General features: G+C 45.0%; 1 protein-coding gene and 1 pseudogene across 2 annotated transcripts in view; both read right to left on the bottom strand.

The window, feature by feature from the left end:
* Positions 1-16,460, bottom strand: part of LOC310670949 (large ribosomal subunit protein eL32-like) — an 83,086-nt pseudogene that overhangs the window by 29,344 nt on the left and 37,282 nt on the right. The gene's annotated exons all lie outside the window — the stretch shown is intronic.
* LOC310672937 (uncharacterized protein) lies at positions 1,272-14,877 on the bottom strand (the record flags this gene model as incomplete). Its single annotated transcript, XM_083430620.1, has 4 exons — positions 1,272-1,776; positions 2,395-2,495; positions 3,127-4,110; positions 14,846-14,877. 4 exons carry the CDS (start codon positions 14,875-14,877, stop codon positions 1,631-1,633), a joined length of 1,263 nt encoding a protein of 420 aa, XP_083286746.1. The 3' UTR covers positions 1,272-1,630.

Genomic DNA, 16,460 nt, shown 5'->3' with positions numbered 1-16,460 from the left:
CACCTCTCCTCTATGATCTAGGAAGACTAGGACTGGGGGGCATGTGGCTGGGTGACTAGGACAGCAAAAGTAAATATCAACCTCCTTCTCCCATGATGACTAGCAAGCAGCTGCCAGCTCTGCAGAGAGTGACTACCGCACACAAGTCAGATAGTTGTTCATTTCCTTGACTTCTAGTGTTCCACAGGGCGGGTGCCACTACTGAGAAGGCCCTCTGCCTGGTTCCAGCTTTCTCGGCTGCGGCTCCAATCTGGTGGAACGCTCTGTCACAAGAGACTAGGGCCCTGCGGGACCTGACATCTTTCCGCAGAGCCTGCAAGACAGAGTTGTTCCACCAGGCCTTTGGTCAGGTCCCAGCCTGACTCCCTCCTCTGGCAACCTGCACAGAATTTTGCTCAACGGTTGCCATTAATTTGACTTTAATTAATTTTTATAATGGAATGTTTTTAGAATGTTTGATTATTTGATTGTTTGATTATTTAATTGTTGTTAGCCGCCCTGAGCCCGGCTTCGGCTGGGGAGGGCGGGATATAAATAAAATTTATTATTATTATTATTATTATTATTCCCTGTAGCTTCACTTCTTGCAATGAGGGAATCGCCCGAAGACCCTCGGAGCTGGACCTCAGTGTCTGGGCAGAACGATGGGGGTGGAGACGCTCCTTCAAGTAGAATAATTACCAGGACATGCCAATAATTAGACAGCGCAGTATTGTTGCATTTATTTATTAAAATCTTCCACAGACAAATATATATACAGTATATATATTTGAATAAATACATCCTGGCTAGATTGTACATTCCAGAACACCTCCATTTGGGATTCGTAGCCAGTGGAGTTGTTAAGATGTGAGGCAGGTGTTTAACAGAACAGAGCCCAAACTTGTCACACACACACAAAAATAAAATATAGAGAGGTAGCTAGGTTGGCCCGTTAGAAACTTCCAAAAATTCATCTTGGGGCAATACTTTTTTTATTAGAACAATAACAATACCACAAAATAGTATGGAGTATGCAAGCTTTCAAGTGCTCCATCACTCTTCACCAGATGGTTAAAAAAAATGCAAAGGAACTTGGAGGGGTGTGTGTGGGAAATTATATTATATAGATATATGTTTGGCTGGTGGTATTCCAGGTATCCAGGTCTGCATCTTCTAGAAAATAAGTGCCACATTTTTAACCAGTGCTTTTCTTCTAGAAAAAAGAGGGGCCGGTACTGCATACCCTTTCAGTACCCCCAGAAAAAAAGTACTGAGTATGGGAGTTAACTGGCCAGGATTAGCCAGTATACTTCCTGTGCCCGAGCAAGGATTTTAAACCAAGTTTCACAAGTTCTCCATTTGAGCTCTGCCAATTCTCACCAGCTTTGTGCTTCCACATTCCTGCCCATATTCTTTATTTCTGCTGAACAACATGCTCAGCTCTCAGATCAAGTGGGCTCAGTTGGCTGCACAAGGTAGAAACAAAACAGGCAAATAATCCCTATAGATTTCACTGGGTTCCTTTCTAGAGTCATTTTGCGACTAAATGTTTTGCGGATTCCGCTTCTGCCCGCTGGAGGAGTCTTTAGATGCTTGGGAAGAAAGCTTCGGGAGCGGACCGAATTCTGCAAAGCTGCTCCGAAGAAGCTTATTGCTGTGAGCGGCTGCGGGGGAATCTCCTTCCCTTCACCACCGACCGCGATTCCGAAAACTCTGGAGGAAACTGTGGGTTCGGTAAACTGGGAGGGTTTGGTTTTGAGTGTTGTAGCTCTCTGTCCTTAGGGAGTAGCAAACCTACAGAGCAGAATCATCAAGAAAGAAAGATACATCGCATGAGTATAAGAGGTAGAGAAGAAATAATAATAATAATAATAATAATAATAATAATAATAATAATTTATTTATACCCCACCCATCTGGCTGGGCTTCCCCAGCCACTTCCAACAAAATATTAAAATACAGTAATGCATCAAACATTAAAAGCTTCCCTAAACAGGGAAGAAACAGCATCCGTAGCTATTAAAACGACGACTTCTATCATTGGGACAGAAGAAGATTCCTGCTGAATTAGGTCAATGGCCCATTGTGGTCCAGCACCCTGTTGTCTGCTCTCAACCAATCACACACAACTTCTAAAAACACATTTCTGCTCTCCATTCCTGTGTTTGTTGTTGCTGGGTGACTTTCTCAAACCCTCCGGCATTTCTCCGATGGAAATAGAGCCGTCCTATTCCGTACCCTCCAACATTTCTCCCATGAAAACAGGGATGCCCTGCCACAACCTCCAACATTTCCCCCGTGAAAATAGGGGTGTCCTAAGGAAAAGCGGGTCAAATCAGAAATGGCTTCTGCACACCCGGAACTGTCCCTGGGAAAGAGGGTCTGCTTTCTTGCGCCACCCATGTTCCTTACCAAGCAGCCGAGGAAAACCACGAGAACAGTTCCCAACACAGCGGATACACTGATCAGAATGATGGCCCAAGCGGGCAGGCCTTCGTCCCGTTTGGGGTTTTCTGCAGAGAAAAGATAAGGGTTATGAGTCAGGCATTAACAGAACTAGGCATATACACGCTCCTTTTGCAGGTTACCATAATGAGGAGGGAAGGCCAATGGCCAGGGGTGGCCAACAATTTATTGGAAAGCCACAGGTTCCCATCCCTGGTGTTGACTGCACCATGCATGCATTTAAAGCGCATTTGATGCACAGTGAAAGCATATGGCTTTCGGTTCATACCCTTAGGATGTTTTTCCTCATGCCCATCCAAAATCTGGGTTGCTGCAATTGCCACCTGTCAGATTCTACTAGTAGTGCCTTCTGGAGCAACCGAGGACAAGTCTTTCAAATGTTTGAAGACTGCTATCATGCTTCTCTCCCATTTTCTCACAACCAAGCTACACAAACCTAGTCCTTCCAGCTGTGAAGAGGTAATGCCTTTCACAGCCTGTGCCATTTCAGGCTGCCAGTGAGGGCTTCTATATCTGGACCTCCAGTGGAAAAAGCATGTCCCTGCATATAGGAAAATAATACGCCAGGGAAACACCCAGGTCAAAGCCTTCTTCACATAATGTCTTTGTCTGCACAGATATTTATGTCTAATATGGGGACCTTAAGTGCTGTGTTGTAATACCAATAAATAATCCTACCTGTGGTTAAATTTGCGGTTCCAGAACTCATTGTAACATTGGCACCAGGGGTGGGGACTGTTGTGCCTGTATCGGAGCTTGCAGTGCCCCCTGAAGCTGAGGTGCCCGTTCCAGTGGCTGCTGAGTCTGGTGTGGCAGTGCCAGAGGTTGCTGAAGAGGAGGTGCCTGTGCCAGAGGTTTCTGGAGGTGATGTGGATGCGCCAGAGGCTTCTGGAGGTGATGTGGGTGCGCCTGAGGTTTCTGGAGGTGATGTGGGTGCGCCTGAGGTTTCTGGAGGTGATGTGGTTGCTCCAGAGGTTTCTGGGGGTGATGCGGATGCGCCAGAGGTTTCTGGAGGTGATGTGGGTGGGCCAGAGGTTTCTGGGGGTGATGTGGTTGCTCCAGAGGTTCCTGGGGGTGATGTGGGTGCGCCAGAGGTTTCTGGGGGTGATGTGGGTGCGCCAGAGGTTTCTGGGGGTGATGTGGGTGCGCCAGAGGTTGCTGAGCCTGGAGTGGTTGCTCCAGAGGTTTCTGGAGGTGATGTGGCTGCGCCAGAGGTATCTGGAGGTGATGTGGGTGCACCAGAGGTTTCTGGGGGCGATGTGGGTGCACCAGAGGTTTCTGGGTCTGTGCAAGTGGTTTCTGGAGGTGATGTGGCTGCGCCAGAGGTTTCTGGAGGTGATGTGGCTGCGCCAGAGGTTTCTGGAGGTGATGTGGGTGCGCCAGAGGTTGCTGAGCCTGGAGTGGTTGCTCCAGAGGTTTCTGGAGGTGATGTGGCTGCGCCAGAGGTTTCTGGAGGTGATGTGGGTGCGCCAGAGGTTGCTGAGCCTGGAGTGGTTGCTCCAGAGGTTTCTGGAGGTGATGTGGCTGCGCCAGAGGTTTCTGGAGGTGATGTGGGTGCGCCAGAGGTTGCTGAGCCTGGAGTGGTTGCTCCAGAGGTTTCTGGAGGTGATGTGGTTGCGCCAGAGGCTGCTGGAGCTGGAGTGGTTGCGCCAGAGGCGGCATCTATAAAATACGATTAAACTTTATTAAAACATTTTAGAGGCATAATTCTAGTCCTCTTGAGAAGTTTGGCTATGCGAGTGCCTTTACATCTCCCTTTACATGACACCTCTGCATTGCAGGAATTTTAGGCTTTCCATACGTCAGGAAAATTCCTGGCATGTCCTGGTTTTCAGGTGTAAAAGTGGTGTCAGGAGCTGCTGAATTCCGAAACCCGACTGTCGTGCAAATTATACAAAATGTAGTGGCTTTAGCTGCTAGTCGACAGCCGAAAAGTGATACTAGAGTAGAACACGGATGAAGATCCGGCTCGCCTTCCTTAATGGCTTTAAAGTCCTTCCGACAAAAGTGGCCACTATGTCTTCATCGCATGTCAACATGTCAGACATTGGCCTGATCCTAGCAAGGCGTTCCTGGCTTGGAAGTAAACCAGACAGGCAGTGGCGTAGCGTGGGTTGTCAGCACCCGGGGCAAGGCAAGTAATTTGCGCCCCCTAACCCAGGGCAAGGCAAGTAATTTGCGCCCCCGCTGCACTGTCCCTCCCCCAGATAGTCCCTCGCTCTCTCTCCGCACCGCACCGCACGCCTGGCACCCTCCCCTCCACAGTGAGAGAGAGTGAGTGAGCCAGGTAGGGGCAGAGAGCTGCGAGTGCGAGCGCCCCCCCCGATGTTGCGCCCGGTGCGGCCGGCCCCCCCTGCACCCCCCATGCTACGCCACTGCAGACAGGGCAGATACCGTATTTTTCCGTGTATAAGACTATACCCCCCGTATTTTTTCAAGTTTAAAATTGGGGGTGGTCTTATACATGGATAGTGCATATGGGGGATTTCTTTATTTGGAGTCCCAAAAAATAGGGGTCGTGTTACACAGTGTGTGTGTGTGAGAGGGGGGCGGGGAGTGTTATACCTGGAAAAATATGGTAATTTCCAGGCTGAAATTGAGGGAGTTTATCAAGACAAGGCAAGATTGCTGCCATTGTGGGCTGAGCGAGATGAGGATTGCTTTTGGAGAGCAGCTTAATTCTCCAAATGGATCACTGAGATATGATTACAGTGGTACCTCGGGTTACATACACTTCAGGTTACATACGCTTCAGGTTACAGACTCCGCTAGCCCAGAAATAGTACCTCAGGTTAAGAACTTTACCTCAGGGTGAGAACAGAAATCGTGCTCCGGCGGTGCAGCAGCAGCAGGAGGCCCCATTAGCTAAAGTGGTGCTTCAGGTTAAGAACAGTTTCAGGTTAAGAACGGAGCTCCGGAACGAATTAAGAACTTAACCTGAGGTACCACTGTACTGCCAGAAAGGTTGAATAGGCATTAAACTGGATGGGGGAAATAAAGGCTGACATTTTTATGTCAACAAAATGCTGGGCAAATAGAAAGAAAGGATGAGACCCGCATTCACAAGCAGTACCATTCCCATGTTAAACACTGATCTGGAAGCATCCTAACAAATTCCTTATGGCATGAGCTTTTTGGGGCTATAGTCGGGGTGCCAACTTCAATAAAAAATGGAGTGGTGGCAGGTAAGTCCCACACCACATAATCAATCACACAATTTGAATGGCACTTCCCCATCAACATTGAGGGATCCCGGCCTCCTCAAATATTTTACTGGGGAAGGGAAAAGGGACTTTGGCCCCTAGGAGTTGGCTTCTATGGTTGCAGTAAACTTGCTCTTGATTTGAGTGAGTTTTTTTATTTGTAAGTCAGTTTGAAGAACTCCTTGGGGCTACAAAACAGGATCCTAAATAAATATTATTATTCTTTAAAACACACACACCATTTTGAATACGGGGTGATATACGGTGCCCACAAATAACTCCCCCCCAAAAAAATACACATAATAGAAATTTAGATTATTTTAAGCTGCTCCTCCAGCTTCTCATATTTCAAAAGAAAGAATACTTGCTTCATGAGGGCTAGAAACCTTTAAAAAAACCACATATTTGTTCTGGAAACTGGCGATTTCTGCAGGACGTTCTGGGATCAAATCAGAAACTGGAACGGCTTCTATAAATCTGGGACTGCTGTCACTGGAAAATAGGGACACTTGGAGGGTCTGCTAGGTACCCCATCCTCCCACTGATTCTCCCTCGCTAGTACCCTCCTCATTTGCCGTAGGAGAGAAGCAGGGAGCTGCAAGTTTCGTGCCTCTCTTGTAAGGTTTGTTTTCCAACCCACCTCTATTTTTAGGTAGGATTCAACTGCACGCTGGCAAATTCAGATTGTGCAATTATAGTTGATTGGGAGGTCTTGCACAACACGTCCGCTTCTCCAGAAGAACCTGACGTTTGCAATAAAAAAAGCGATGGGGGGAATGTGCTAGGAAGTGTGGACTAATGCTTGCTTTGATTCAAATTCATCTAAGCTCCCTTGCAAACAAATCAGAATGAATGCTGAACAGAAGAGCTTGTCTGGAAGCACCGTGGAACCTGGGAATCTAGCATGAAGAAGATCTAGAGGCAAAAAAAATATCCTTACCTGTTAAGTTAAGGAACAACAGCAAAATAATCCACAAGGAACGCTTGGAGAATTTCGGCAGGTGGTCCATTGCGGCTTTAGCAGTGTGAGAGTCTGGAAAAGCTCTTCCACAGCTGTCGCATTTATAACAGGTGGGCCAGACTAAATGTGCCACATTTGATTGAGAAGGTGTGGCACACCTTATTCATCTTAATGGACGGTCTCTCCACGAAGGGCAGGGCTGAGAATGAGTCTTTGTAAGAGCTGATATGATTAATCTTGCCCTTTGTTTGTTTTGTGACGAAAATAGGAAATAACTCTCTCGACAAGATGAGTGGAAGAGTTTGTGAATGCTTCTCTCCCCCCCCCGCAATGCAAAAAAAATAAATCCTCAGACGTGGTTTCTATAAAAAGTGAGCATGCGTCAAGCGATTGTTAAGAGGGTGAACAGGAAAAAAATCATTTCCAAATGAGCAAGAAATGACGACTCACACATCTCAACACTCCCCCCCTCAAAATTGCTTACATACCAGGAGAATGGCAGCACAGAGACACACACACACACAGAAAGTCAGAAACCACTTGTTACAGAAGAGGAGGAGAGTGAGAATTTAGTGACGGGAGAAACTGGACAGGGGTAGGGAATCAATTTTGTTCTGAGGGTTACGTTGTCAAAAATATTTTACAGGGACGTTTGCTGCCCTCCCTTGTGCTAGCATGTATGAACACACACACACACAAATGCAGGCACATGCAGAAGACTGGTTAAAATGTCACAAGAGCAGATATAGAGGCTGCCATATGTCTAGACATAGCTGGGATTCGTTTGTCGGGCATTGTTGTTTGTTTAGTCATTTAGTCGTGTCCAACTCTTCGTGACCCCATGGACCAGAGCACGCCAGGCCCTCCTGTCTTCCACTGCCTCCCGCAGTTTGGTCAGACTCATGTTTGTAGCTGCGAGAACACTGTCCAACCATCTTGTCCTCTGTTGTCCCCTTCTTCTTGTGCCCTCAATCTTTCCCAACATCAGGGTCTCTTCCAGGGAGTCTTCTCATGAGGTGGCCAAAGTATTGGAGCCTCAGCTTCACGATCTGTCCTTCCAGTGAGCACTCAAGGCTAATTTCCTTAACAATGGATGCATTTGATCTTCTTGCAGTCCATGGGACTCTCAAGAGTCTCCTCCAGCACCATAATTCAAAAGCATCAATTCTTCTGCAATCAGCCTTCTTTATGGTCCATCTCTCACTTCCATACATCACTACTGGGAAAACCATGGCTTTAACTATACAGACCTTTGTTGGCAAGGTGATGTCTCTGCTTTTTAAGATGCTGTCTAGGTTTGTCAGTGTTTTTCTCCCAAAAAGCAGGAGTCTTTTAATTTCGTGGCTGCTGCCACCATATATTTGATAGCCATGTTCAAATATATAAAAGGATGTCACATAGAGAAGGGAGAAAGGTTGTTTTCTGCTGCTCCAGAGAGGCGGACACGGAGCAATGGATCCAAACTACAAGAAAGAAGATTCCACCTAAACATTAGGAAGAACTTCCTGACAGTAAGAGCTGTTCGACAATGGAATTTGCTGCCAAGGAGTGTGGTGGAGTCTCCTTCTTTGGAGGTCTTTAAGCAGAGGCTTGACAACCATATGTCAGGAGTGCTCTGATTGTGTTTCCTGCTTGGCAGGGGGTTGGACTCGATGACCCTTGTGATCTCTTCCAACTCTATGATTCTATGATTCTATGATTCTATGATTCTATGATTCTATCTGCAGTGATTACGGAACCCAAGAAAGTAAAGTCTCTCAATTTATCTCACCTCATTTTGTACACCAAGTGCTTTTTTAAAAAAAAAAGGAAAGAAAAAAGGGTGCTGGTACTCACCATGGAGGAACTTTTAATTTTTTTGGGGGGGGGAGTGCGGGTACTACATATCCTTGAATACCCCCAGAAAACCCCCACTGTGTATACATCAAGAATATAATATGAGACCAGAATATAAGACCAGAAATTTCTTCCCAGAGAGCTAATGGGAGTTAAACACAGACAGAATTTGGAGCCAAACAGAGTGGTGGTGAATTTACTTAAAATTCTGGTTTATCAACTTCAGCGGGAGAAAGGCAGGCAGGATGTGATTCAGATGACTAGGGAATATCCACCTTTGTGGGGTGAAGCACGGCGCGCGAACCCAGGTCACCAGAGGTAAACATGGATCCAGCATGGACAGATGGAAGACACCACATGAATCCACAGATTCCAAAAAGGTTTATTTAACACAGACGTGTGACTTGGGCAAGGAGGTCAGGGGACCCAACTCTGTTGCTCCTTTCCTTGACATAAAGAAACCTCAAACTCTCAATAAAGAAATTTAAACTCGAAATGAGGACACATGGATGCCGAGGGAGTCAAATGGGTCTAATGGAAGATAAGGAGACAGCAGAGAAGTTGAATGAATTATTTGTATCTGTCTTCCCAATGCTTGAGGTGACTGGAGCTGAGGAGCTGAGACAGATGGTGGTGATCAGAGATAAATGGAGAAAATAAAAACTTGACAGACAGCATCCGAGGAAGCATAATGAAAGAACTCAGCTGTGAAATTGATGTTCATGTTCTAACAAAAATATAGAAAAATATAGAAAATATAGAACTTGTTCCTCAAATCAGCCTCCATAACTAAGGAGTGGAAAGAAGACATTGTAACACCAATTTTTAAGAAGGGGTCAAGAGAGGATCCTGGAAATTACAAGCCAGTTATCTTAACACCTATCCTGGGGAAACTGGTGGAAAGTATTGTTAAGGGTGGAATAACCAAGCATATAGAAGATAAAGCCTTGCTGAAGAACAACCAGCATGGCTTCTGCAAGGGCACGTCATAGAATAATAGAATTATAGAGTCTTAGAGTTGGGACCCCAAGGGTCATCTAGTCCAATCCCCTGAAATGCCGAAATTACAGCTAAAGCATCCATGACAGATGGCCATCCAACCTCTGTTTAAAAACCTCCAAGGAAGGAGAGTCCACAACCTCTCATGGGAGTCTGTTCCACTGCTGAACAGCTCTGTCAGATTTTTTTTTGGAATGTTTAGTCGCAATCTCCTTTCTTGCAACTTGAAGCCATTAAGTCCTACCCTCCAGAGCAAGAGAAAACAAGCAAGCTCCCTCCTCCATGTGACAGCCTTTAAGATAGTTGAAGTAATCATCATCATCATCATAATTTATTATTTATACGCCACCCATCTGGCTGGGTTTCCCCAGCCACTCTGGGCAGCTTCCAACAAAAGATTAAAAAGATTATCTTCTCTCAGTCTCCTCTTTTCCAGGCTACATATGCCCAGCTCCTTCAAGCTCATAAGGCTTAGTTTCCAGACCTTTGATCATCTTGGTTGCCCTCCTCTGCACACATTCCAGCTTGTCGACATCCTTCTTAAGTTGTGGTGCCCAGAACCGGACACAGTATTTCCAAGTGTGGTCTTATCAAGGCAGAATAGAGTGGTACTATGACTTCCCTTGATCTGGACACCAGACTTCTGTTCTTGTATCCTAGAATAGCATTAGCTTTTTTTTGCTTCATCACACTGTTTGTTGACTCATGTTAAGCTTGTGGTCCACCAAGACCCGTAGATTAGATTTTATAGTTTGAAGGGATTTTTATAAAAACAAACAAACAATTTTTGCATGGTATTTCTTGTAGAGACTGTTGCAGTTAAGTGGTATATAAATTGTTCAATTAAATAAATACATGGGGGGAGCAAGAGGTGGGGGAAACAATGCCCATATTCCATGTTTTATGGGGAAAGTACAAACTAGTGTGTAAGCTTTTGAGTTCTCCAGGATTCTCATTTTTTTCTCTATATTCCTTCTGTCAAGGAAGCTGTGCATTTTTGCTACAGATAGCACACCCTCCAACATTCTTCCAATGAAAATAGGGGCATCCTATTCAACAACAACTGTTTTACTATTTATACCCTGCCCATCTAACCTGGTTGCCCCCCACTACTCTGGGAAGCTTCCAACATATCTAAAAACATAATAAAACATTTAAAAAACCCTCTCTATACAGGGCTGCCTTCAGATGTCTTCTAAAGGTTGTATATTTACTTATCTCCTAGGCTTGGGGGGTCGCACAACTCCATCCCCTCCAACATCTCTCCCATGAAAATAAGGGCATCCTAAGGAAAAGCCACGCATTCTGGGATCAAATCAGAAACTGAGATAGCTTCAGTAAATCCGGGACTGTCCCTGGGAAATAGGGACAATTGGAGGGTCTGAGATAGAGGCAAACCTAAGTCACAGATGGGTTCAGAATGCTGGACTTTGGCCTGACCCCACAAGACTCTTTTTATGTTTTTAACTACCATTACGTTCATCCTTCCCAGAGGCCCTTAGTGCAACCTAAAACCTTTGCGGCACCCAAGAGAGCCTCCTTTTAATGTCTGCTGATTCCTCTCACATTCCAGCTCAAGACCGTGACCAGATGCAGACTCCTTGACTTCAGCATCATTCCTTTCACTCCCTCCCACGCATTACTGAATTGTGTGAAAGCTTGCACAATATTGTGTTGACATTTTGGTTGGTTCGAGAAAAGTGGATTTTGGAATGCTCTTTGTGGTTGCTTCCTCTCATCGTTGCTGTTACTTGGGTAGCTGGCTAGAACATCATCCAACTTCAAAATGGTGGCTGGGAGATGGAGAAGAGAATAACTATTTAAATATGGAGCCAAAGGAGCCAGCCCTATGAGTCCATGGTCTAACTTTCCAAGAGAGGGGATACAGATCTTGAGAGGGTTGGAGAATGTAGAGAGAGTTTTGAGACAGTTGCTGAGGTGTTACTCTCCTCTGATGATTTAGTCCTAGTTATGTTTGATGACAGCTCCTTTTCCTCAGTAATTATGTGTTTTTTAAGCACCTGACTCTGCCATTTCTATTACTTTGGAACATAATTAACACTTACTCAATAGCGAAAGTACAATGCACAAATAAAGACTCTGTTGGCTGATGGGCACCTGCCACATTCCAGACATTGTGTGGTTCCAGTAACATTACCTTATCTACCAACTTCAGTAGCTCTCGGACACTCCAAATGCCACCTGAAAGGAATGATGCAGTTTTTCATTTTTGCTTGGGGTGGCTATTATGAGATATGGGTGGGTGGGTATGTACCAGTCAATATAACTGTATGCAGGGTGGATTAAAATCAATGATTTTTTTAATATATATATATTTTTTAAAATCAGATTTTTAAAAATTTAAACTAGATTTTTTTATTTATTCAAATTGGACTTTTTAAATTTAAATTGGTTTTTTAAAATAAAATGCTTTTCGAGGGAAAATCTTTCTAAAGATAGTTTTTTATTTAAGTTACATTATAGTCCAAAAGCTATTCATCAAGAAATAAGGATTTGTTTAAGTTTCTCATGTGTGCTAAAACTCAGTCTACATTTTTTTTTTAAAAAAATGTTTAACCATATCAGTTAACAAACATGGATACACGCGCTATAATGCTATTGTTTTAGTTAAATAAATTGTTTAAATTGTTATTAAGGAAATGATTATTTTTCTCCTTCCAATAAAGTACAGCAGAAAAGTTGTGCAAATTCAAACATTTAACTTATTAAACCTCACAACAGTTTCATAATTATCCATCTGTTTATTTCTAATAGTATAACCAAATCAGTAATTTTTTTATACAACTGTAAAAACTACTCTGAAATTTTTTTATTCCAAAAATGAAACCTTCATCTGGTTGTAAATATTAAGATTATACCAGCCAGAATGAGTCTTCCTGGGGGGGGGGGGGGGATGATTTAAATCAAGTCCCGACTTTATGCATATTGAAATAGTTCAAAAGAAGAATCAACATTTCCTGACACTGGTGTCTGTGTGGGGAGGGCAAGAGAGGACATTCCATGCCACCTCCCCATAATCTTGGATATATTTATTTTAATGTAGGCACACACACACACACACACACAAGCAGCTAGTCAACGAGAGGTTTAAAGTGATCTCCAAGTTAAAGTTTAAAGTGATCTCCAAGACCACTCCTATAGAGAGTGGCTGCCAGACTCAAACTCTTTGCATTTTTATGGAGGTGAGCAGGCAGCTCAGAGGAATGCTTCTGGCTTTGATCTAGGCTGCATTCAGAGGGCACTTTATTCTGTGCATGTAGCACTCAATGTGTGTGCATTGAAAGAGAGAGAAAATATGGGAGAAGAGACGGTGAAGGAAGATTGGAGGAAGTTTAAAGACTATTTACAGAAGCATTATAAGATAAAGAATGTTTGAGGACATCAGATAGATTTAAAAGAATATTAGCATAAAAATTTAATGATTAAGAAAGACTAATGTTTTAAGACATATGGAAATGCAACTATGTTAAGATAGTAAAATTAAGTTGAACCAAAGATATGCCAGAGGGAAAGAATTTACTGTCAGAATATAAGATCTAGAATACAGAGTGGGTAGGCCTGGGGAAGTCGCAGATCCAAGTTAATGTTAAAAAATGCAAAGACACAATAATTGTTTTTAACTTTTTTCTTTTATTTTTTTTGTACACTGTACTTTATATTGTTTGTATGTATTGCTTTTATTTTTTTGTTTCGTATTTGTTTGTATTCTTTGTTTATTGGTTGTGAAAAATAAAAAATATTATATAAAAAAAAAGAAAGAAAGAGAGAGAAAATAGTCAGGTACCAGAAGAGGAAGGCATGCAAATATCCCAACTAGAGATACTGAGGCAGCTACTAGTGCAGGACAAGCTGAATGGCAGCTGAAGTACACACTGAAAGCACATCCTTTACCAGATGAGTGAAAATTTGAGCTGCTTACGCAATGCTGGATGCAGACAGAAAGTTATGGCTTCAGGCATGCTAGTACAGGACCAATAACATTTTGGCCTGCATGGTTTTCTAAATATTTCCCGTGGTTAGCATACTCTACTGTTTTGAAAGGTCTTGTATCTCACTATTGCATTTCATTTCCCCAGCCAGTAGTACAATGGATGAAGGGCACATTCATTACCAAGGTTTGTACCATAGAATAGAATCATAGAATCATAGAGTTGGAAGAGACCACAAGGGCCATCGAGTCCAACCCCCTGCCAAGCAGGAAACACCATCAGAGCACTCCTGACATATGGTTGTCAAGCCTCTGCTTAAAGACCTCCAAAGAAGGAGACTCCACCACACTCCTTGGCAGCAAATTCCACTGTTGAACAGCTCTTACTGTCAGGAAGTTCTTCCTAATGTTTAGGTGGAATCTTCTTTCTTGTAGTTTGGATCCATTGCTCCGTGTCCGCTTCTCTGGAGCAGCAGAAAACAACCCTTCTCCCTCCTCTATGTGACATCCTTTTATATATTTGAACATGGCTATCATATCACCCCTTAACCTCCTCTTCTCCAGGCTAAACATGCCCAGCTCCCTTAGCCGTTCCTCATAAGGAAGGGCTTTGTACATACCAAGTACAAAGATTTCAATGATGCTGCAAGAAAGCATTCACAAAGTTTGTGCCATAGGGGTTCACATGAAGATGCTTCTCATTTCCTTTCTGGCACAAGCAGGAAAAAGGTTTCAACTGAATAGCATCTTAATAAGTCATACACAGGAGCATATCAACGAAAATAAACAGAAGCTGTGGTATTATCAGTCACAACTTGCTCTCCGTGATGAGACTAGTTTCACAGGTAACATGGGAGACCTCTTAGAGTTTCATGTTTGCGCAGGGGATGAAATGTTTTTCGTTTGTTTTTTAAGTTTGAAAGCTGGGGCACATCTGCAAGAATGCAGAATGCATGAATAAATTGTGTGGCCAAACTTCAAGGGAAGAGGTTATTGTGAGGGCATGTGCTTCCAGGAGAGTCTCCGTTTCGGCAGATGAAACAGCAGGTGCCATATTTCTGGCCCAGAACCATCTCAAGGTATAAGATTCGTCGATGGAAATGATGGAAATGCATTTGTACAAAAGGAATTCCTTGGGTTCATTTCAATTTCAGAACAAACTGCAGTAGAAGAAGAGGAAGAAGAGTTTGGATTTGATATCCCGCCTTTCACTCCCCTTCAGGAGTCTCAAAGCGGCTCACATTCTCCTTTCCCTTCCTCCCCCACAACAAACACTCTGTGAGGTGAGTGGGGCTGAGAGACTTCAGAGAAGTGAGACTGGCCCAAGGACACCCAGCAGCTGCATGTGGAGGAGCGGGGACGCGAACCCGGTTCCCCAGATTACGTGACTACCGCTCTTAACCACTACACCACACTGGCTCTCAGTAGGCACAGCCAGCACAATCTTACCTGTTTGTTCTGATTTTGGACCGGATCTCCATGTTTGTTAGACAAGGATTTAATGCTTGTTCAGCCATGGCAGTCAGTGTCAGGATGGCCGAGTGGTATAAGGCGCCAGACTCAAGGCTCATATCCTTCCCAGCCTCCGGGTGTTCTGGTCTCCGAATGGAGGCGTGGGTTCAAATCCCACTTCTGACACATCCTTTGGGTGGCACTGTGGGTTAAACCACAGAGCCTAGGACTTGCTGATCGAAAGGTTTGTGGTTCGAATCCCCGCGACGGGGTGAGCTCCCGTTGCTCGGTCCCAGCTCCTGCCCACCTAGCAGTTCGAAAGCACCTCAAAGTGCGAGTAGATAAATAGGGACCGCTCTCCAGCGGGAAGGTAAACGGCGTTTCCGTGTGCTGCGCTGGTGCTGGCTCGCCAGCTGCAGCTTAGTCACGCTGGCCACGTGACCTGGAAGCTGTCTTCAGACAAGCACCGGCTCCCGGCCTCTTGAGCGAGATGAGCACGCAACCCCAGAGTCGGTCACGACTGGACCTGTTGGTCAGGGGTACCTTTACCTTTACCTTTACCAACCATGGCAAGAAATGAAGCACAAATCTGCTCATCCTAAAGACTTAGGATTTGTACACACTTAACCTTTAGACTCACTTTTTGCAGACCCACACGCAGTGTGCCCCTTGGGGGCTGAAGAATATGGAACTGGCAGGTGGAACAAAAAGGCACAACAGCTTCCCGGAATTGAAAATTGGCCACAACTTTATTAAGTACAGGTGTAGGTAGGCTTTGGCTCAGTCACTGGGTGTGAATATGACATCAGGTTTTTGCATGGACAGGCGGAGTCCCCCCCAACCCCAGGCAACCCCCGAGTGGAATAATGACTCAAGACAATGTGCTTTGGGATTAAAATTGGCCACAACTTTATTAAGTTTCAGATGTGGGTAGACCTTGGCTCAGGCATTGGGCATTTATTCTTCCCAGTCCCCTGCCGGGGATCTGAGAGACATCAGGGTTATCCAGAATGTGTGGGGATTGGGCTGGCTCTGGAGAACATCTGTTAAGCAGAGAGCCCGCCCCCCGTTTCGCCGCCATCGCAGGGGAGAGCAATGACAACCTCTCGGCATATGGCCAATGCCTCCCCTCAAGACCCCTTTAGCGGGGAACCCTGGGATCACTGCCACAAGGGGGAGCGTGGGTCACCGCTTCACGCCCCGCCCCATTTAGGAAGACAGACTAAAGGATTCTGCCCAAGGCCTGAAACCACCAAAGTTGTGACGTTTTGCTACAGGGAAGTCAAAACCTGCCAATGCAGGGAAATTCCTTTTCGGCCCTTCAACAGCGACCATGACGTAGCAGCGCCTGCGTACCTGTGGAGAAGAGGTTAATCTGCAAAAGGCGGCTTAACTGAGGGAGGGCAGGGTGAGAGAAGCTCTGGAGCCAACTGATGCTTCACAAGTAAGATTCACCTTCTGTTGTGTGGGCAGGCTGGTCCCTCCCCCTACCTGGCCAATGCCCTGGCAACACCTCCCCAGGCGGGATTGGGCGATGGGCTGAGGTAGGCAGAGACCTCCAGGTATCCAGCCTGGGGAGGGCAAAGCCAGCCCATACTACTGGGAGCCGCCC

Source organism: Podarcis tiliguerta, assembly GCF_965153285.1.
Source record: "Podarcis tiliguerta genome assembly, chromosome: 2".
NCBI lineage: Eukaryota > Metazoa > Chordata > Lepidosauria > Squamata > Lacertidae > Podarcis > Podarcis tiliguerta.
The sequence above is the reverse complement of the archived record's forward strand: the minus strand, read 5'-3'. Positions and strand labels throughout refer to the sequence as shown.